The sequence below is a fragment of the Sapajus apella genome, unplaced genomic scaffold, assembly GCF_009761245.1.
Source record: "Sapajus apella isolate SASKATOON/1434 unplaced genomic scaffold, GSC_monkey_1.0 scaffold71, whole genome shotgun sequence".
Taxonomy (NCBI): Eukaryota; Metazoa; Chordata; class Mammalia; order Primates; family Cebidae; genus Sapajus; species Sapajus apella.
This window is the reverse complement of record NW_022437011.1, coordinates 7,842,084-7,863,890: the sequence shown is the minus strand read 5'-3', so window position 1 is coordinate 7,863,890 and position 21,807 is coordinate 7,842,084. Positions and strand designations below refer to the sequence as shown.

Genomic DNA, 21,807 nt, shown 5'->3' with positions numbered 1-21,807 from the left:
ATCTCGGCTCATTGCAGCCTCCACCTCCCAGGCCCAAGTGCTTTCTACTGCCTCAGCTTCCCGAGTAGCTGGGGCTACAGGGGCATGTCACCATGCCTGGCTAATTTTTGTATTTTTGGTAGAGACGGGGCTTCACCATGTTAGCCAGGCTGGTCTCAAACTCCTGATCTCAGGTGATCCGCCTGCCTTGGCCTCCCAGAGTGCTGGGATTACAGGCATGAGCCACTGCACCAGGCCTAATTTTTGTATTTTTAGTAGAGACGGGGTTTCACCCTGTTGGCCAGGCTGGTCTCAAACTCGTGACCTCAGGTGATCCACCTGCCTTTGTCTCCCAGAGTGCTGGGATTACAGGCGTGAGCCACTGCACCTGGCCTAATTTTTGTATTTTTAGTAGAGACGAGGTTTCACCATGTTGGCCTGGCTGATCTCAAATTCCTGACCTCAGGTGATCCACCCACCTGGACCTCCCAAAGTGTTGGGATTACAAGCGTGAGCCACCGCAGTTGGCCCTTTTTTTTTGCATATATTATAGTCAAATTTCACAATCTAGTGGGGAAGATATACAATAGAAAGTTTGATCGCTGCTTTTTTCTTCATGTACCAGCTTCCCTTTTTTTCAGTTTTAATACAAGTCTATGCAAAAGGGAACTATTTTAATCTCAGGGGACCTATTTGGCTAGAACAAGTTGTAGAATTACTCATAATATCCCTTACCTGAAAAAAATGAAGTGTATTATAGTTTTGTATTAACAAGCTATAAGAAATGATAAGCTGTTCTTACTCTTATGAGTCTGGTAGGCCTTACCTGTACATGTTTTCAGTAGAGAAAAGGTGAAAGGTTACTAGAATAGAGGAGTCTTAAAGGGTCAAAATTTGTCAAAATTGAGATGATATGCACACACAACTGACTAGAATATGCATTCTCTAATACATATATATGCTTTTTCAGATATTTTGTTAATTTGAGATGGAGTCTTGCTCTGTTACCCAGCCTAGAGTGCAGTGGTGCAATCTCAGCTCACTGCAGCCTCTACCTCCTGGATTCAAGGGATTCTCTTCCCTCAGCCTCCTGAATAGCTGGAACTACAGGTGTGTGCCACCACACCTGACTAATTTTTGTTGTATTTTTAGTAGAGGCTCGTTTCACCTTGCTGGCCAGGCTGGTCTCAAACTCCTGACCTCAAATGATCCACCCACCCAGGCCTCCCAGAGTGCTGGGATTACAGGGATAAGCCACTGTGCCTGGCCTTTTTCAGATATTTTAAGTCATCTAAGTTGTAGTGTTTTTTAGAAAGCATCCACCATTGTGCTGATACTTTGGGGAAGAGCTAATTTAGCAAATATTCACCTTAACTTAATAGAAAATCATGCAAATTAGTGGACCAGTGACTTTGGAGTGCCAAGGAGACAGTGAAGTATCTGCTTTTAGTTTCCAAGATTAGTTGAAGAAACTTCCCCAAAGGATGACCTCTTGAAATAGCTGCCAGTAATCAGTTCTAGAGTTGTACATCACTGTTTAAAAAACGGAAAAGAGTGGTAGAGGGATGTTTAATCCTACTTATGAAGGCCTGAGGAAAGGTGACACTTTAAATGCTTGTCTCCTGAGTAAAGAGTTAGCTTGTAATGTGCTAGAGCAAGATGGCTGCCAACAGGTTCTCTTCCCTAAATACACTCCAAAGTCACTGGTCCACTAATTTGCATGATTTTCTATTAAGTCAAAGTGAATATCTGCTAAATTAGCTCTTCCCCAAGTATTAGCACAATGATGGACCCTTTCTAAAAGACACTACAATTTAGATGATTTATTTGTGGAGGGGAACGCGGATTAGATTTTAGAATGAGATCAGTTAGAAAGATAGATGAAGCAGGGCGCGATGGCTCCCGCCCGTAATCCTAGCACTTAGGGAGGCCGAGGTGGGTGGATTACCTGAGGTCAGGAGTTCAAGACCAGCCTGGCCATCATGCTGAAACCCCATCTTTAAAAAAAAAAAAAAAAGAAAGAAATATGAGACGATTTAGTCACAAGGGATTTTTATCCATTTATGTGACTTTGTCCCTTTTGTTCTGATTTGAATAGCTTGACATCGTGATTGGAGGTTATAAGATAATTGATTGCGGCCATGAAACCCTTTTGGGAGTTTCTCAAAACCAGCCAAGCTGTTTACCAGTAGATTACCTCCAGGAGTAACCAATTTTTATCTGAATACTTTGAATAAGAGAAGAGTAATGAACCGTCTGTGGTTGAAATGTGTTATGTATAGTGATTGTAATCTGTGAAATATATGTGCTATACCTAGTACCATAATTTGACAACTGTAGTCCTACGAAATATGCTTGAATCCATTTTCTTTTTTTTTTTTTTTTTCCTCCATGAAGGCCTAGCTTGATTCCATATTCATTGTGGTTTTGTGGAATCACCATGGAGGATCGTTCCTTCAAGTAACATGTTAAAGTGCACATAGATGAACAAATTCTTAGGAATAGGTATAGTAATATTTCCCACATTGTTGTAAGAAATAGCTTATACTCCTTTTTTGGTTTTATTTTTTAAGGCAGTGAAATTCCCAACCTTTTGAGCAATAGAGCCCTCTTTAAAAACTTTCTAATTCTGAATTCTGTATTAGCTATACTTTGTGTCTGATAAATTACTTAATGTCAAAGCCAGTATGAACTTAATAACAGATTTAAGTGATTTGGTGTTTTCCTGATTGTGTTAGTCCAATTTCGGGCTGCTATAACGAACTGCTTGAGACTGAGTAATTTTTAAAGGAAAGAGGTTTAATTGTTTCACAGTTCTGCATTGCTGGGGAGGCCCCAGGAAACTTACAACCATAGTGGAAGGGGAAGCAGGCCCATCTTACATGGCAGCAGGCAAGAGAGCCTGTGTAGGAAGCGAAGGGGGAAGAGTGTCTTGTAAAACTATCAGATTTCCTGAGAACTCACTGTCACAGAACAGCATGGGAGGAACCGCCCCCATGATCCAATCACTTCCTTCCCTTTACACATGGGGATTACAATTCTATATGAGATCTTGGTGGAGACACTGAGCCAAACCATATTACTGATCAGAGTAGTGTCTGTGAACATTTGATAGATAAGTTAATGCACTATTAAGACATTTGTTCAGCTTTTCTGTTAAATATCTCACACAAATTATGCTTTAGTCAGTTTCTCAGACCAAGAGAGAACCACTAATTTAGCATATTTGCAACTTTTGTAGTATCATCCTTGTTCAGTTAGAATGAAAGAAGTATCTTTTGCTTTGGTGAATTATTTGGAGCCCTGGCTAGTAAGAAGCTGAATGTCTAGACTAGGGACAAATTAGTTAGTTTATTTACTTATTTATTTGAGATGGAGTCTTGCTGTGTTGCCCAGGCTGGAGCGCAGTGGCTCGATCTTAGCTCTCTACAACCTCCACCTTCCAGGTTCAAGTGATTCTTCTGCTTCAGCCTCCTGAGTAGCTGGGATTACAGGCATGCGCTACCATGCCCAGCTAATTTCGTATTTTTAGTGGAGTCGGGATTTCTCCATGTTGGTCAGGCTGGTCTCCAACTCCTGACCTCAGGTGATCCACCCGCCTCAGCCTCCCAAAGTTCTGTGATTACAGGCATGAGCCACCGTACCCAGCCAGTTTATTTTAATTTTGGTTTAATGATGTAAAGTCAAATATAGCAATAGTCTACAAACTTACAAATCTGTTATCTTTATTGAGATCCAGCTTCCTGCTGGCTTTTCTGTCTTTGTATACCAGTATATAGGGATATATTTATGTAGTTTTTTTGGCTTTAACAAATAGTGAGATAGCTTTTTTAAACCTTTCTATGTGAATTGTATCCTATTTTGTCAAAGCATTTTGGGCAAAAGTGAGTTTTATTGTTCCTTCCTATTCTATTTGAAGGTAGAACTTTTTACATGAAAGAGGCACTTTTTCTTGACACGTTTTTTTGAGTTGTTCTGTTGCCCAGGGTGAGTGCAGTGGTGCAATTACAGCTCTCTACAGCCCCAAACTCCTAGGCTTTAGAAATTCTCCCATCTCAGCCTCCCAAGTAGCTGGGACTATGGGTGTGCACCACCAGACTGAGAGAGATATATATATATTTGACATGGAGTTTCGCTCTGTTGCCCAGGCTGGAGGGCAATGATGTGATCTTGGCTCACTGCAACCTCTGCCTCCTGGGTTCAAACGATTCTCCTGATTCAGCCTCCTGAGTAGCTGGGAGTACAAGCGTTTGCCACCATGCTCAGCTAATTTTTGTATTTTTAGTAGAGATGGGGTTTCACCATGTTGGCCAGGCTGATCTTGAACTGATCTCAGGTAATCCACCCGTCTTGGCCTCCCACAGTGCTGGGATTACAGGCGTGAGTCACCACTCCTGGCCTTTTTTTTTTTTTTTTTTTTTAATAAGAGATAGAGTCTTGCTGTGTTCAGGCTGATCTTGAACTCCTGGGCTCAAGGGATCTGCCCACCTTGGCCTTCCAAAATGCTGGGATCACAGGTGTGAGCCGCTGCACCAGCCTGTTTTCTTGTGTGTGGGAAAAGTATATTTAAAAAATGTCATGCTGTGATGAAAAGTTTGATATTAAATAATCTTTTAAAGTGATGCCATGCCTTACTTGTGTAAAAACATTTTTTTTGAGACAGGGTCCCTCTCTGTCGCCCAGGCTGGGGTTCAGTGGCATGATCACAGCTCACTGGAAGCCTCTACCTCACTGGGCTCCGGTGATCCTTCCACCTCAGCCTCCTGGGGTTGGGACTATAGGTGCATGCCATCATGCCCAGCTAATTTTTGTATTTTTTGTAGAGACAGGGTTTTGCCACGTTGCCCAGGGTGGTCTTGAACTCCTGAGCTTGAGTGATCCTCCCACCTCGGCCTTCCAAAGTGCTGGGATTACAGGTATGCGCCACCATGCGTGGTCTCTTGTTTCATTTTTTCAGCTTTATTGAAGTATCATTTATATACAACAACATTATAATGTCCTGTTCAATACGTTTTAATAAATGTATTCGTATGTAACTACCACTGCCACAATTATGACATAGAACATTTCCATCACCTCAGAAGTTTCTGGGTTTCAGTTTTCTCATCAGTAAATTGGATATAATGAAAGTATTTGCCTCCTTAGGGTTGTTGTAAGGATTAAATGAGTTGATATGTTTAAAGCTCTTGAAATAGTCCCTGGGATATTGTAAGAGCTCAGCAAATGCTGTCTGCTGTTATCATCTATAGTATTGCTATTGGTGCTCTACCCCTTTTTAAAGGCCCCTCATTACTAATTTTAGTAGATATTTAAAGTGTAAAGATTCTATGCTGTTAAGAAAGGTGTGTTTCATTTGTTAGAAATCAGTTGATTGGCCGGGCGCAGTGGCTCACGCCTGTAATCCCAGCACTTTGGGAGGCCGAGGCGGGTGGATCACGAGGTCAAGAGATCGAGACCATCCTGGTCAACATGGTGAAACCCCGTCTCTACTTAAAATACAAAAAATTAGCTGGGCATGGTGGCGCGTGCCTGTAATCCCAGCTACTAAGGAGGCTGAGGCAGGAGAATTGCCTGAACCCAGGAGGCGGAGGTTGCGGTGAGCCGAGATTGCGCCATTGCACTCCAGCCTGGGTAACAAGAGCGAAACTCCGACTCAAAAAAAAAAAAAAGAAATCAGTTGATTGTAGATGCTATTTTGGTTAATATAGCTCTGTAGTATATTTGCAAGTTGGCTAGTGTGATGCCTCCAGCTCTTCATTTTCTTCAGGATTGCTTGTGTTAATCAAGGTTTTTATGCTTCTGTACAAAATTTAGGATTGTTCTATTTCTGTGAAAAATGTCATTGGAATTTTGGTGGGGAGTGTGTTGAATCCGTAGACCACTTTGGATTGTATGGATATTTCAACAATATTAAATTTTTCAGTCCTGGAGGAGAAAAGGGGTGTGTTTGCTGATACTGTGTATGTATATATGTGTATATGTAAATGAAATTGAATGGAGTGCAAAAGTACTGCAAGTCCTAGTAGAACTTAGGTTGATAGGTGGTATATGTAGGTACACTTTCTTGAATGTCATCCAAATTTATTGATAATTGATATTTTATTGCATTGTTTCTGGGCTGGGAGTAGTGGCTCATGCGTGTAATCCCAGTGATTTAGGAGGCTGAGGTGGGAGGTTTGCTTGAGCCCAGGAGTTTGAGGCTGCGGTGAGCCATGATTGGGCCACTGTACTCCAGCATGGGCAACAGAGTGAGACCTTGACTCAAAAAAAAAAAAAAAAAAAATTTCTTTTAATCACTGTTATCTCATGGTGAGTTATATGATGTAAAATTCAACGTCATTTCCTATTCCTTGTCAATAGCACCTTGCTAGGCAACTGTCACTTGTATTTAAAATAATTTTGCTGTTTGGGGCAGGGAGTTGTGTCTCACGCCTGTAATGCTGAAGTGGGCAGATCACCTGAGGTAAGGAGTTTGATACTAGCCTGGCCAACATGGTGAAACTCCCCCCCTCTGCCAAAAAATACAAAAATTAGCCGGGCGTGGTGGCATGTGCCTGCAGTCTCTGCTACTTGGGTGGCTGAGGCACAAAAATTGCCTGAGCCCAAGAGACAGAGGTTGCAGTGAGCTGAGATCATGCCACAGCTCTCCAGCCTGGGTGACCGAGTAAGACTCTGTCTCAAAAAAAAAAAAAAAAAAAAAAAGTATATCTATCTATTTATCTATCTGTCTATCTTATCTATCTATATATATTGCTATTTGGATTTATAACAGTATGGCTTTGGAAATACGTGTTATTTTAAAAGTCTACACTTTGTATTCTCTTGTGTCAGTCCTTTTATTTAACTGCTTTCTTTGCATTTTATTCATTCTATATGCTAGGACATTTTATTGGTTCTCTTTGGGATATTTTTGTATGTGCCTGCTGCTGTTTTCCTTTTTTTTTTTTTTTTAAGAATGTAATATTGTAGTTTAGCTGTTGGATTCATTTTCTAGGACTTTCACAACAAATTACTACAAATTAGATGGCTCTAAAATAATAGGAAGTTTTCTCTCACATTTCAGGAGGGTAGAAGCCCAAAAGGAAGTGTACACAGGGCAGATTCTAGGGGAGAATCCTTTCTTGCCTCTTCCAGCTTCTGGTGGTTCCTGGCATTTCTTGGCTTCTGGAAGCTTAACTTCATTTTCTCTCTCTGTCACATGCTCTTCTTCCTCTATGTGTGTGTGTGTATGCCTTGTCTTTTTCTTATAAGGACAGGATTCATTGGATTTAGGGCCTGCTGTAAATCTAGGATGATTTCCTCTTGAGATCCTTAACTAATACACCTGCAAAAACCTTATTTTCAGATAAATTCACAATATGAGGTTCTGGGGGGACATGAGGCTTGGGGGCACACTATTCAACCCACCACAGATGTTCAGGGAGTATTTACATGTTTTAAGCTCTGAAAAGAGGTAGGAAACAGGACTAAATAATGTCAACTACTTTGCAATTTGCAGAAATGTTACCTTGGGCCACTCTGCAGACTGAGAGTTCACAGCGATGTGCTCTAGATAGAAGTCCCAAGTGAAAGACTAACTGCTAGGGCATGGAGCATAGGCCTACCCTCTGGAAGTAGCTGTTAGCAAGCTAGAAATAGGTGATGATCTAAAATGTATATAAGACTATGAGGCCAGGCATGGTGGTTCATGCCTGTAATCCCAGCACTTTGGGAGGCTGAGGTGGGTGGATCACCCGAGCCCAGGAGTTCAAGACCAGCCTGGGCAATGTGGTGAAACCTCAGTTTTACAAAAAGTACAAAAATTAGCTGGATGTGGTGGCGCATGCCTGTAGTCGTAGCTACCCTAGAGTCTGAGGTGGGGGGATCACATAGGCCTGGGAAGGTTGAGGCTGCAGTGAGTGAGCTGTCATCATGCCACTGCACTCCAGCCTATCTCAAAAAAAGAAGCAGACTGGCTAGTTTGAGCACCATAATGTGAAATTCTATCATACTGTAAATTGTGATAATTTACATGGAAATATAGTATAGTGATTAAGAGCATAAGGACTTTGAGAATCACATTCTCTGGTTTCATATTCTGTCTCTGACCCTGATTATATGCTTGGACTGTGGGTAAATTGGTGTACCTCTGCAATGTCTAATTAAAGTAAGGGTTAAAGAAGACCTTAATACATGTAAAGTCCATGGAACTGTCTGGCATATAATAACTGCTCATTTAATGTTTGATGCTGCTATATCTATCATCCTCAGGAGAGAGAAACGCATCATCAGAAAGATTTATACCTTTGATTGTTTTCCTAGCAGTGAGGGTAAATTTTTACTGATGAATTCGTAGATTCCTACCCACTCTTACCTTAGGAAAATATGCTTTCAGATTGTCTAGTTAGAGGTTGGGGGCAGTAGAGGACATGAGAATGAGATAACAGGTTCCTGACTGGCAGCAGTGGCTCATGCCTGTAATCCCAACATTTTGTAATCCCAGCAAGTTGGGAGGATTGCTTGAGGCCAGGTGTTTGAGACCAGCCTGGGCAACATGAGACTTCCTCTCTACTAAAAATAAAGCTGGACGTGGTGGTGTGTGCTTGTTGGCCCAGCAATTTGGGAGGCTGAGGCGGGGGATCACTTGGGTCCGGGAGTTTGAGGCTGCAGTGAGCTATAATTGCACCACTGCATTCCAGCCTGAGTGACAGAGTGAGACCCTGTCTCAAAAATGAATAAAAAAATTAAAAAGGAAACAGGTTATTCGTTTCATTAACAAGGCATTCTAAACACTGAGTAGCCATTTTAGTGATGTATAGAACTTGTTCCCTGGCAGACTTTTATAGTGAGTTTTCATTTATAGTACATTGAGCAAATCCACCTTTATGTCCTGAGGGTATCAGCCTGACTTTTAATGTAAGTCTGTTAAATACCTTGTCTCTGAAGTTCTTTAAACAATCTAATTTTGAAGTTGTTTTCAAGTGAATAGATAGGTAGATAAACTGCATGTTTTAGCAGGCATTTCAGGATGTTTTGCAAGTAATCATTTACTAAAAGATTTGTTGTGGGAATGTGGTTTTCCTTCCCCTTAGTTTTTAATGTTCCTCCTGGAGGTGTATGTTACTAATAACACTTCTTTGAAAAACCACACTGATTGATAGAGTCCTGCAGTGTAGTTTCCTGAACTTCCTAAAAGCTTTGTAAATAGATTACTAGAATTCATAGAGGATAATGATACCATTAGAATTCACAGAGGATGATGAGACCAAGTATTAAACATTTTGCCAGACAAGTTCTTCTCTCTCTCCCCAGCCTAATTGCTGGTCTTTTAGCATTATGCAAAGAAGAGAGGAGACTGGTTCTCTGTCTGCTATATACATATGTTATCTCAGTTAAACTTAACACCTGTACAGGTATTATATTATTTTTTGAGACAGGATCTCACTTTGTTGCCCAGGCTGGAGTGCAGTGGTGCAATCACAACTCATTGCAGCCTCTACCTCCTGGCAGAAGTGATTCTCCCACCTTGGCCTCCCAAAGTGCTGGGATTATAGCCATGAGCCAGTGCACCTGGCTTGTACAGGTAGTTTCTTATTTTATGTAAAGAAACCTAGGCTCAGAGACATGGAAGCTGTTCACTGTCATGTATCTACAAAATGGTGGAGTTAGTATTTGAATCTAAACCTTTCTGGGTCTGTTCTTTTTGCTCTTTTCCAACATATGCTATTGCTTCTCTAGATTAGGGAGCTCAGACAACCACTATGTTGTATATAAAGAAAAGAAGAAAGTACTTAAGTGTAGTACCGAGCTTAAATTATGTCTTTGATTATTTGATCTTTTGGAAATACTTCCATGTTTAGTTCTCAGTATATGAGGAAATGAGAAAGGAATGGGATGGGGTAGGGTGTGTGCACACAATTGAGGAAAATGGATTATTTGAATGGTGTAGTCCTTGAAGATGTGTCCTGTTACATATCCTCCTTTTCAATTTGTTTATTTATCTTCAGCAGAAAGATTCTTCTCCAGTTTTCTATCATCATCTGAAACCTTTTCAAGGTTTTGCCTTTAGGTTACAGATAGGTTTTTCAGGCAGAAGAATACCTTTCAATATAGTTAACCTCTTAAGAGGACTTTACTGCTGCTGCTATTAGTAGTCTCTTCTGACAGTTAAAGATATTGTAGGAGATTGAAATAATTGTTTTTGTCTTGTAGATTAACTGCTGAAGTACTGATCGAGTTCTGCATTTCTTCAATGAGGAACTACAGGCTGATCTTCTGCCATAATCTCAAACAGCCATAAATGACAAAGGAATGCTTGCTCAGTGAGGGTAGCTGGTGCAGAAGCCATTTTTTAAACTTAGGTATTTAAGTACTGAAAGGTAAGTTTTCGAAATGGTAACTGTCATGCTCTATAAATTCATAGAGATTTTGGAACTTGTCCCCTGTAGCTACTATTTGATTTAACTTGAGGTGTTGTAGTTCTTAGCTGGCACCAGATACATTGAGGAATGGATGTTGCTTGTCTGAGACTATGTAAATGTATGGCATTTTGCTGTCCCTAAGTTAATTTTTTCTTTTCCTTTAAGTTGGCTGCATTGTTTCCTAGTCGTGTTGTGACACTCTACCAGTGGGTATACATTTGATCCAGTGGACCTTATTTTTGTAAATTTAAGAATTTTAGTAGACTTATCTTTGTGATTTACTGTCCTTCTCTTGCAGTGAGAAAGAAATTGTTTATCTTGTGTGATGGAAAAAAGACCAGCTGGTGTCATTTTGTTCATTATCAACCTTTGAGTTTTTCTTTCTTTTACAAATACTCTTTTCCTACATAAAGTAATAAATATAGTGTGTTTATTTTAGAAAACAAATTTTTCTTGGGATTACTTGTTCTCTGATGTGTCAGGTATTGGAAATGGCCATCTGAGACATTGTTTTCTCCCACTTCTTTACTGATCACAATTCCTGCAAAATTAGGGCAAGTAACTATTTCTTCTGAACTGGATGGCTCTGACAGTTTTTCTTTTGGATAATTATGAAATAACAGTGTTGAAGCCAGGCGCAGTGGCTCGTGCCTGTAATCCCAGCACTTTGGGAGGCCAAGGTGGGTGGATCACCTGAGGTCGGGAGTTCAAGACCAGCCTGGCCAACATGGTGAAACCCCATCTGTACTAAAAATACAAGCCGGGCATGGTGGCTTGTGCCTGTAATCCTAGCTACATGGGAGGCTTAGGCAGGAGAATCGCTTGAACCGAGGAGGCGGAGGTTGCAGTGAGCCGAGGTGGCATAATTGCACTCCAGCCTGGGCAAAAAGAATCAAACTCTGTCTCAAAAAAAAGAATAGTAGTGTTGATAAAAGGACATCTCTTATTGAAAGTTGTTGTCCAGACTTGAAAAATTTCTTTTTTATAAAAATGTATTATAGCTGCTCTGTCATGTAGAAATAAGAACTTGTTAATCTTGTTCTTATTAGCCCATCATTGATAAAAAGCGTTTATTAGATCATCACTTTTTAGGAAGGATTTTGTCCTGTTTGGGTTTATGAGGGGTTAGATGAAATTTATATGGCACAGTCCAGAATGGGTTTGGATTTACCTGTGTCATTAATAGGCTTGTTCAGCAAAGGTTTTCTTGGAGCCAGATTTGCTCCTTAATTTGTCTTTGAGGCAATGTCTCTTGCTAAATCTTGGATGATTAACTTTGCCATTGTTGATAAATATGCAAGCATTAAAGGGAGCATTCAGCACTAACTGTTCGTAATAGGGAATATGTTTAGGTAATTATACTGAACTTCATCTGTAGAATACACTATAGGCCTGATAACTGGAACATACTTAAATAGATGAGAACACATTCAGGTGTAAAGCATTTTTCTTTAATGTATCTAGTCATATTGCCACCTGTTAATCATTATAGTCTTTTTTTTTTTTGTCTTTCGTTTGGCAGAAAAGACAGCTTTGATTTCTGGCTGCAAAAAAGATATGAGGAAGAGCTCCTCCCCTTCCTTGAGTAACTGCAACTCCGTTCTTGCTAACAAAATATTTGGAATTCCACTTGATGAGCTGCAGCAGGGAGGACATCCAGACAATGAGGTTCCATTCATAGTCCGCCACGTTGTGGACTATATTGAGGAACATGGTATACATTTCCTTACTTTGAGGGCTAGCTTTTGTTTTAATAAACACAACTTACCCTTTTTGACCTTGGATTTTTAATTTTTTGTTTTTTTTTAGTATGGAAAGTCCAAAACATAGGAAAACCTAGGAATTCTTTTTAATGTTTTAGTGTGATTTTTACTTAAATTCATATACTTGGAAATGACAGTTGCCCAGCCTAGAACAAGTTTTAGTGGGGGTGATAGGAATATTTTTAATGGATATAAGGGGTGGGATAAAATAGAATAGCCCTCAGAACAGAGATAATATGTTTCTAGATGTATAATTTGAAGGTTTTTAGTCAAATCATGGGAGCCAAGAAAGGCTTTCCAAAGCACGAGTATTTTAAGTTAATTGGAGAATGAATATATGTGGTCAAGCAGTTGACATTGCAGCACATTTAATGATTGCCTTGAACTAATGTAGGAGGTCTGGAGCAACAAGGACTTTTTCAAGTCAATGGAAATGCTGAGACAGTGGAGTGGCTTCGGCAGAGATACGACAGCGGAGAAGAGGTGGATTTGGTTAAGGAAGCAGATGTTCCCTCAGCTATTAGCCTTCTTAGATTTTTTCTACAAGAACTTCCTGAACCTGTTATCCCTGGCAGTTTACATATTCACTTGATGCAGCTTTCTCAAGGTAACATAATGTGATACTTATCAGTAGGTCATTTATTGTTAATGTCATAGTCTTTACCTTTTAGAGATCTTGACATGTAAGCAGTAAGTATAGTATTTTAGATATTTGTTATTTTCTCACTTGCTTTTTGGGGCTGTATGATCTTGTCAAGGGAAATGCAACTTCCTGGATCCCTCTAGTACCATTTACTTTTTGTGATTGGTCTTACTAGCCTAAGATACAGGGTGAAGAGGAAAAGGAAGAGACAAGAACAAGGAGTAGGAGGGTCATCAAAAAAAAAAAAAGAAAATTATGTAAGGTAATGTGTGTGGTGGCATAATGTCCTATAGTAGCCAAAGGTGTTGCTTAGTGGTGATACTACTAATATTAGAGTTACTTATCCCTGGTTTGGTAGAATTTCCTAGCAAAAAAGCAAGAAGACAACTTTGATTCTAGGCTTGGAATATACCTAAAGCTTGTTCTTGGACGCTTACCTAAAGGAAATGAATATCAAATTGAACATCAGACTCTAAGCCAAAGAAACAAAAAAAGATTTATCTTTGTCGGGTTTTTTTTGGTGGTGACTAAAAGTAGCGCTTAGCTAGAGTGGAATAGGAACAGGAAAAATAATGGTAGAGGCAGCAGAAAGGTAAAAGAACCAAGAAGTGATGAAAGGCTTCTGTTCCTAGAGCCAAATGGTATTCATGTGTATGTAATGGAGGGACATGCTTCATTATATAGGGAAAATGTGTAAAGTTGGCATATAACGTTATATATTTCTTGAATTTTAAAATTACCTTTTCAGGCTTTTTTGGTATTATGGAGTTCAATTATTTTTGAATCGGGTCTTCTAAAGCAATTCAGTTATGCTAAGAATTATAACTACTTCCTTTATACCTATCCCTATCACAGCTGGGCATTCTATAATGTGTGTGTATATATCCTTAAGTATTATGTTGTCAGAAAAAGTGTATTTTCTTTTGAAAGTGTTTATCCATCTTCTTCTTAAATTTTAAATTCCTATGAACCTAAATTAGTTAGGTGTCTCTGATTCATACATAAGGGTCAATGCAAAGACGTTCTGTGACCCTCTTACACAAGTTTTCTGTGCAGCTAAATCATAAGGCTCACTTTGAACTTAACCTGATTCACTGCTGTTCTTTTACTCTATAACGTGGATCAAAAAACAGGCTTCAAAACAAAACGTTATTAGTAAGGCTACCCTTTTTCCAAAGTGTCACTTTAATTTTTCTCCCCCTAAATATTACATTTTTTTTGTTTTGAATTTTTGAATTCATTTTATTCTTACAGGAATTTTTCTTTTTTCTTTTTTTTCCCCTTTTTAGTAATGGTGTCTTTTTATTGATAGCTTCCCAATAGCATCTGTAAACATCGGGTACAAAAATATCCCATTAAATTCTTTCCCGAGTGGCTCCGTTTGTTCCATGGAGGCCCTCAGAGAGGCCTACTGAGCCCTCAGGTTCCACTAACCTGTGTTCCGAGAAACAGGCCTCAGCACGCTCAGGGCTGAATGGACGGCCCGCCAGCCTTCCTCTTGAGCCTTTGACCTATTTCAGAAACTTCCTTGAGATACCGAGGAGAAAGTATTTGATAGTTTTACAGAGGAAAGGGCAGGAAAAGCAGAATTAGCGGGTGCAGGGGTGAGCGGGGGCGAACTCACACGAGACCATGCTTGTGCGCCTCAAGGAGGTCCTGACCAGAGGTGGGGGACATCTGGCTCTGGTCTCTGGGAACCTTTTTAAGCATTATTCACAGCAGACATGAGGCTCAGCTCTGGAAAAATTCCCGTGCCCAGCCCCGCAACTCCTGCTGGGATGGGCATGCCCTGGCATGGCAGAGGAGTCTTGCAGAGGAGATGTGTTCTGAGGAAGGAAGGAGCCAGAATGAAAGACCCCCCTCAGCAATCCACACCCTTCGAGAGAGCCCTGTCTCCCTGGGAGCCTGGGTGACAGAATGGGGCAGCAAAGGCACCCTGGGTGACAGAACAAGGCAGGGTCATCTGCTGCCACCTTGTATGCCGCTGCCCTGAGACCCTCAAGGCACCAGGCAGCAGGGCTACTCGCCCATCTCCTCATCATCTGTCTGGCTGCGCCCATTGATGGCTGGGGGACTGGGCTGGACATGGGACAGGTCCTCGAAGCCGGGGCTCAGGGAGGGTGAGATGGTGTCAGGGCTGGTGTCACAGGAGCCCGTGCTCTGCTCTGAGGTAGCGATGGTGATCGTGGTGCTGGGTGGGATGGGGTCTTCATCCTCATCCTCCAGGAAGGATGCCTCCGGGATGTGGCTGAAGGCCTCTGGGTGCTGCTGGACCAGTTTCCCTTTCAGTGTCCTGGTCTGGCGGAAGATGCTGACCAGGTCCCATTTCATCTCTACCAGGGTCCTCGTGTGGTGCAGGAAGCACTCGCTCATCTGCTGCAGGCGGGCACTGGACAGGTTATTGAAGTTCAGCAGCATCTCATTGGTCTTCTCAAAGCGGTCCAGCATGTTCTTCTGGGCCAGGATGATGACGTTGACGTCATCTGTGTTCACCTTGCTCATGATGCGGCTGCAGAAGACCCTTGAGGCCGATTCCGGGAGGTCCATCTCTTCCTCCTCCTCCGCTGCCTGCACATCTGGCGGCCTTGTTCGCGCTTCTGCGGAATTTTTCAAACGTTTATATTGAGACACCTAATAAACATTTTGCTTTTATTTTTTTATTTTAAAAATTATTTTTATTTTTTTTGTGTGGTGAGTTTTACTCTTGTTGCCTGGGCTGGAATGCAGTGGTGCATCTTGGCTTACTGCAACCTCCACCTCCCAGGTTCAATTGATTCTCCTGCCTCAGCCTCCTGAGTAGCTGGGATTACAGGCATGCACCACCACACCCAGCCAGTTTTTGTATTTTTAGTAGAGATGGGTCAGGCTGGTCTCGAACTCCTGACCGCAGGTGATCACCCACCTCGGCCTCCCAAAGTGCTAGGATTACAGGTGTGAGTCATTGTGCCTGGCCTTTTTTATTTTTATTTTTTGAGGTGGCATCTTGCTCTGTCACCCAGGCTGGAGTTCAGTGGTGCCATCTCACCTCACTGGAACTTCTGCCTCCGAGGGTCAAGCGATTCTTCTGCCTCAGCCTCCTGAGTAGCTGGGACTACAGGCGCCACCATGCCCGGCTAATTTTTGTGTTTTTTTTAGTGGAGATGGGGTTTCACCAGATTGGCCAGGCTGTTCTTGAACTCCTGACCTCGTGATCCACCTGCTTCAGCCTCCCAAAGTGCTGGGATTATAGGCATGAGCCGTTGTGCCTGGCCTGCATTTTGCATTTATTAAATATGAACAGAAATCGATATGGTAAAATTTTTTTGAGCCTTTAAAAATAACTCTAGAGCTATTCTCTTTATAGTCATAGGTTTACATGTTCCCTCTGTTAGCTGAATTGCAGACACATGTTTAAAGTTCCAAGAGTCAGATAATCTTTCAGTCCTGAATGAAAATTTTTAAATTGATAATTGGAATGAGATTTAATGGAAGCAAAGTCATTGACTCACTGATTCTATCTATCAGAAGCTATTTATTTTTCACTGGGATCATAATTTCAATTGGTTTTCTTTTATTTATTTGTTGTCGTTTTTTGTTTTTTGTTTTTGAAATGGTCTTGCTGTGTTGCCCAGGCTGGAGTGCAGTGGTGTGTTCCTAGCTCGCTACAGACTTGATATCCAGGGCTCAAGTGATCCTCCCACCTCAGCCTCCTGAGTAGGTGGGACTACAGCCATGTACCACCATGGCTGGCTAATTTTTTAAATTTTTTATTTTTTGTAGAGATAAGATCTTGCTTTGTTGCCCAGGCGGGTCTTGAACTCCCGAGCTCAAGCAATCCCGTCTCAGCTTCCCAAATCACTGGGATTACAGGTGTGAGCCATTGTATCTGGCCTCGTTTTCATTTAAAATTATGACAACATCATCAACTATGTTGACATTCATGGAATTACAGCATGCATCTTATTAATTATTCTTATGTTAACATTCACTTGTGAAGGAATTTAAGATATGCAAAAATGCTTATGGTGCATAAGTGCTTTCATGTTTAATATGAGAAATCCACTGTCGTCTTCTGTTTTCCACTTATACATACATAATCATTAGCGTGTGTATGTATGCACATGTACTTACATGTATACCCATTTCTTTAATAGCTATGCAGCTAGGTATGGTAGTATTTGAGGTGATATTTGCATTTATGTTGTAATATCATCTGTTTGTTCATTCTTCAGTCATTCTTTTGAGAAAGTGTCTAGATCTCTGAACAAAGATTCCTTTCTTCTTCTTCTTTTTTTTTTTTTAAATAGAGATGGGGTTTCACCATATTGGTCAGGCTGGTCTCGAACTCCGAACCTCAGGTGATCCACCTGCCTTGGTCTCCCAAAGTGCTGGGATTATAGGCATGAGCCACCTTGCCTGGCCCTTTCTCCCTTTATTTATTGTAGATAATTTTGTTTGTTTCTTTTATTTTTTGAGACAGAGTCTTGCTCTGTCACCCAGGCTGGAGTGCAGTGGCACAGTCTTGGCCCCCTGCAACCTCCGCCTCTCAGGTTCAAGTGATTCTTGTGCTTCAGACTCCTCAGTAGCTGGAACTACAGGCATGTGCCACCATACCTGGCTAATGTTTGTGTTTTTAGTAGAGATGGGATTTTACCATGTTGGCCAGGCTGGTCTCGAACTCCTGACCTCAAGTGATCCACCCACCTTGGCCTCCCAAAGTGCTGGGATTACAGGCATGAGCCATAGCACCCAGCTGTAGATAAATAATATGATATTATTTTAATGTTCACAAATACATGACAGAGTTACTGCTTTTAAGATCATGGAGGAAGCCTTGTTGCAGTTGTATTTCAGCTTTTGTTTTTAATAAGTGGTTTCATTTTTCTGTGGTAGCAGGATAGTGCATTCACTGGTGTGGTTAAACCTTGTATTTAGACTAGGGTTTCACAGCCTTGGTACTGTTGATTTTGGGCTGGATAATTTTTTGTGATAGGGGGTTGTATACTGTAGGATGTTTAGCAGCATCCCTGACCTCTACCAAAGGCACTGTCTTCCTCAAAGTCATGACAGCCATTCATTATCAAATGTTGACAATTCCTGGTTTAGACCGTAATGGTTAGTCCAGTGGCTTATACATTGTGTTTTTGTAGAAAACATAGCTAGCAGTTTTGTGGATTAGTTAGAACGTTTCCAAAAAATGTTACAGTACTTGAAGGAATTATTAGGGGAAACTTCCCATATATTATTTTTTCTGGATATGATTTAACTAGAAAGTAGACTCCAAAGGAAAGAAATTTAAGCAAGTATGTATATATTTAATATATTTTGAAATGCTTCTCTGCCTTACTTGAAGACTTTAGAAACAGGTCTGTGTAGGTATAAATATGTAGTAGAAATGTACCCAAACAACTTTGGATAATGTGGCTAGTATTTCAAACAAAAACAGTATTGCCCACAAGCTTATCACCTTGTCAAGTCAAATGGTGTAGTAAGTTCAACATCTTTTTTCAGATATTGTACATTCATTTAGTGAATTCAACTAATGTTTATTGAACATCTTCTATATGCTAGGCATTGCTCTAGATCAGCAGTCCCCAACTTTTTTTGACACCAGGGATGGGTTTTGTGGAAAACATTTTTTCCACTGATGGGAAGGGGGAATGGTTTTGGGATGAAACTGTTTCAACTCAGATCATTAGGCATTAGATTCTCATAAAGAATGTACAACCTAGTTCCCTTGCATGCACAGTTCACAGTAGCATTTTTGCTCCTATGAGAATCTGACTCGCTGCTCACCTCCTGCTGTGTGGCCCAGTTCCTAACAGGCCACAGATGGGTCCGCAGCCCCAGTTGGGAACCCTTGCCCCAGATGCTGAGAATTCAGCACTGAAAAAAAAACTAGATCTGCTGATTTCAGTGCTAGGCAGCACTGAAAATATCTGCCTCATGGTTGGGCATGGTGGTTCACGCCTGTAATCCTAGCACTTCGGGAGGCTGAGGCCGGAGAATCGCTTTAGCCTAGAAGTCCTAGACCAGGCTGGGCAACATAGGGAGACCCTGTCTCTACAAAAACTTCAAAAATTAGCCAGCTGTGGTGGCATTTGCTTATGGTTCTAGCTACTTAGGAGGTTGATGTGGGATGATTGTTTGTGCCTGGGAGGTTGAGGCTGCAGTGACCCTCTGTGGTCATGCTACTGCACCCTACCCTGGAGCAATAGCCTGTCTCAAAGAAAAAAAAAAAATTCTGCCTTAACAGAACTAAAATGCTATAGGGAATAAGGGAAGATGGATAAATAGATGATAAAAATAAACCTATGGATGGGTATGCTAGATGACAAGTGCCACAGAGCTGGAGACAATGTTAGGTAGAATTTGTCAGTGTTGATATCTTCATTGTATTGATAATATTAACTGCTTGCATTTTTAATATGTGATTTTCTAAAATAATCCTTTTCTGCTGAATGCTTAGGTTGTTAAAATTTCCAATCAGCTATAGGTACAGTGATTTAAACATAAATCCAGGGACTATTCCATCCAATTTTAAAATTGAAGTACTGGTGCATTTGAATGGACAGTTGATAATATTGCAAAATATAGAAGAGTTGTTATTGGTTGCATTTTAAATTTTAAGTAAAACTCATGTGACTGTAGCCTTTCTTGATAAATAAACTTTTATTTATTTATTTATTTATTTTTTGAGACAGCGTCTCTCTCCGTCACCAGGCGCCAGGCTGGAGTGCAGTGGCGTGATCTCGGCTCACTGCAACCTCCGCCTCCCGGGTTCAAGCAATTCTGCCTCAGCCTCCCGAGTAGCTGTGACTACAGACATGCGCCACCATGCCCAATTTTTCTTTTTTTTTTTTTCCCCGCAGAGATGGGGTTTCACCATGTTGGCCAGGATAGTCTCGATCTCTTGACCTGGTGATCCGCCCGCCTTGGCCTCCCAAAGTGCTGGGATTACAGGCGTGAGCCACCGTGCCCGGCTGTCCTTTCTTGATAAACTTAAAATTTTTTTTCTTTTTTTTTTAATTTTTGAGATAGGGTTTCACTCTGTCACCCAGGTGCAGTGGCGTGATCTTGACTTACTACAACCTCTGCCTCTCAGGCCCAAGCCATCTTCTCACCTTAGCCTCCTGAATAGCAAGGACCACATGTGTTTGCCAGTACACCTGGCTACTTTTTGTATTTTTGGTAGAGGTGGGATTTCGCCATGTTGCCCAGGCTGGTCTCGAGCTCCTGAGCTCAGGCAGTATGCCTGCCTCAGCCTCCCAAAGTTCTGGGATTACAGGCGTGAGCCACTGTACCAGGCCAAAATTTTTTCTTAAACATAGTACTGGAGTTCTATTTCCTGATGAACTTTCTAGACTAGTATTATTTAGCAGAGATGGCTAATATCATGACCATAACCTTTTACCAAGAGTTTTTCAATAAAATAATTTTAAGAACCTGGGGAAAATATAAAATGAAACATAATTGAGTTGGTTTTTACTCATGAAGCAATAAATCACTTCATTTCGAGAGGACCTCTGAGCACTCTTTTCTCCCAAATGGGATCCTCACCAATCAAGTGGGATTAATATGGGTCTAGTTTCTGTTAATGAAAACTCATTGACATGATAAATACAGGGCCTAACTTGTGATAAAGTTTGCTTGATAAGCAGAAACCAACATCAATTTAGAGTAGAAAAACCGAGGAGAAATGAAAGACTTTTTAATTTAGTTCTGCTGATATTGTTGAAGTTAATTGTTCATTTCAGGAAACCAGGAGAAGAAAATCACTCTGTTACCTTGTTCGTTCCTTGTTTTTCATTTCGTCCAAGCTGAAAGATATCACTGATGCTATTAGCCCCTCAAATTGTATCTCTGCTTTGCTCCCTAGTGGTTTGTATTGACTGGCATGGCCAGTGCATTTTGACTTCTTAGTGTTGGCACTAATGTGGAAACACAGGTACGTTCATGCTGGAGACAGTAGGATGAGAATTAAAAAAAAAAAAACCAAAAAAAAACTAGAGAATTGGAGCCAATGAGTAATAGATGAGGAAAACATCCTCCAGCAATTAAGGGGTTGAGTTCCTTTTTTCCAGCTCCCGCTCTCCACCTCTTCTTCATTTCATAAGTGAAATGCAAAGTCCTAAGGCATTTGGCCCCAGTAGAGGAAGTGAAGAGGTTTTGAATTGTTGTAGTAAAAGGTGATGTGGGTGGAGTAATGTGAACCTGGCAAAATATCAGAGCTTTGCTTTTTGCTTTATTAAAAAAAAACAACCTGTCATTATATTTTATAGATTATAATAATGAAGATGAATTTGGAAGAAAGTTGAGGTTCCTCTTGCAACAGCTTCCACCTGTTAATTACAGTTTGTTAAAGTTTCTGTGTAGATTTTTAGCCAATGTAGCATCACATCATGAAGAAATTTGGTCTGCAGATTCTTTGGCTGCTGTCTTTGGTCCAGATGTCTTCCAGTAAGTTGTTTGAAAAATTTTTGTTTAATTTTTAAAAATTAGATATGTGAAATAGAATCATTATATTGTCTCCCAAGGATCATAGGTTGCTCAGCGAACCATTATTTTTTATACTAGATCTGATTAATCCTTACAGCATTTTTGTGAACAGGGTACAAATTAGGTAGGTAGGTTTTCCAGATGGGAAAATGGAAGCACAGAATGGTGTTATAAGTTGCCCATATTTATGAAGCGGTTCACTGGTTTTCTTCCAATTTTACCTGTGATTGATTTAAGAACTCTCAATTCAATTTGGACTTTTATTCTTAGCATATACACAGATGTGGAAGATATGAAAGAGCAAGAAATAGTGAGCAGGATCATGGCTGGACTTCTGGAAAACTACTATGAGTTTTTCGAGAATGAAGAGGAAGATTTTTCATCTAATGATTTGAGTTCAATTACTGAACAGGTGAGACTATTCTATTTGGATGGATAATTTTTTTTTTTTTTTTTAAGAATGATATGCTCGCCGGGCGCGGTGGCTCAAGCCTGTAATCACAGCACTTTGGGAGGCCGAGGTGGGTGGATCACAAGGTCAAGA

At 40.8% G+C, this 21,807-nt stretch overlaps 1 protein-coding gene and 1 pseudogene across 9 annotated transcripts in view; one reads left to right on the top strand and one right to left on the bottom strand.

Moving 5' to 3' along the window:
- The window catches only part of FAM13B (family with sequence similarity 13 member B), a 120,143-nt gene that overhangs the window by 26,754 nt on the left and 71,582 nt on the right, over nt 1-21,807 (top strand). For 7 of the 8 annotated variants that reach the window (XM_032250362.1, XM_032250363.1, XM_032250367.1 and 4 more), the window contains 5 exons: nt 10,171-10,337; nt 11,902-12,093; nt 12,537-12,749; nt 21,047-21,224; nt 21,534-21,675. In XM_032250362.1, coding sequence (XP_032106253.1) covers nt 11,937-12,093; nt 12,537-12,749; nt 21,047-21,224; nt 21,534-21,675 — 690 coding nt within the window. In that variant the 5' untranslated portion in view covers nt 10,171-10,337; nt 11,902-11,936. The remainder of the gene's footprint in view (nt 1-10,170; nt 10,338-11,901; nt 12,094-12,536; nt 12,750-21,046; nt 21,225-21,533; nt 21,676-21,807) is intronic. The other variant, XM_032250368.1, reaches the window with a different exon arrangement.
- On the bottom strand, nt 14,043-15,488 carry LOC116531537 (annotated as a pseudogene). The gene has a single exon (XR_004260474.1). The product of XR_004260474.1 is annotated as a kxDL motif-containing protein 1 pseudogene (transcript).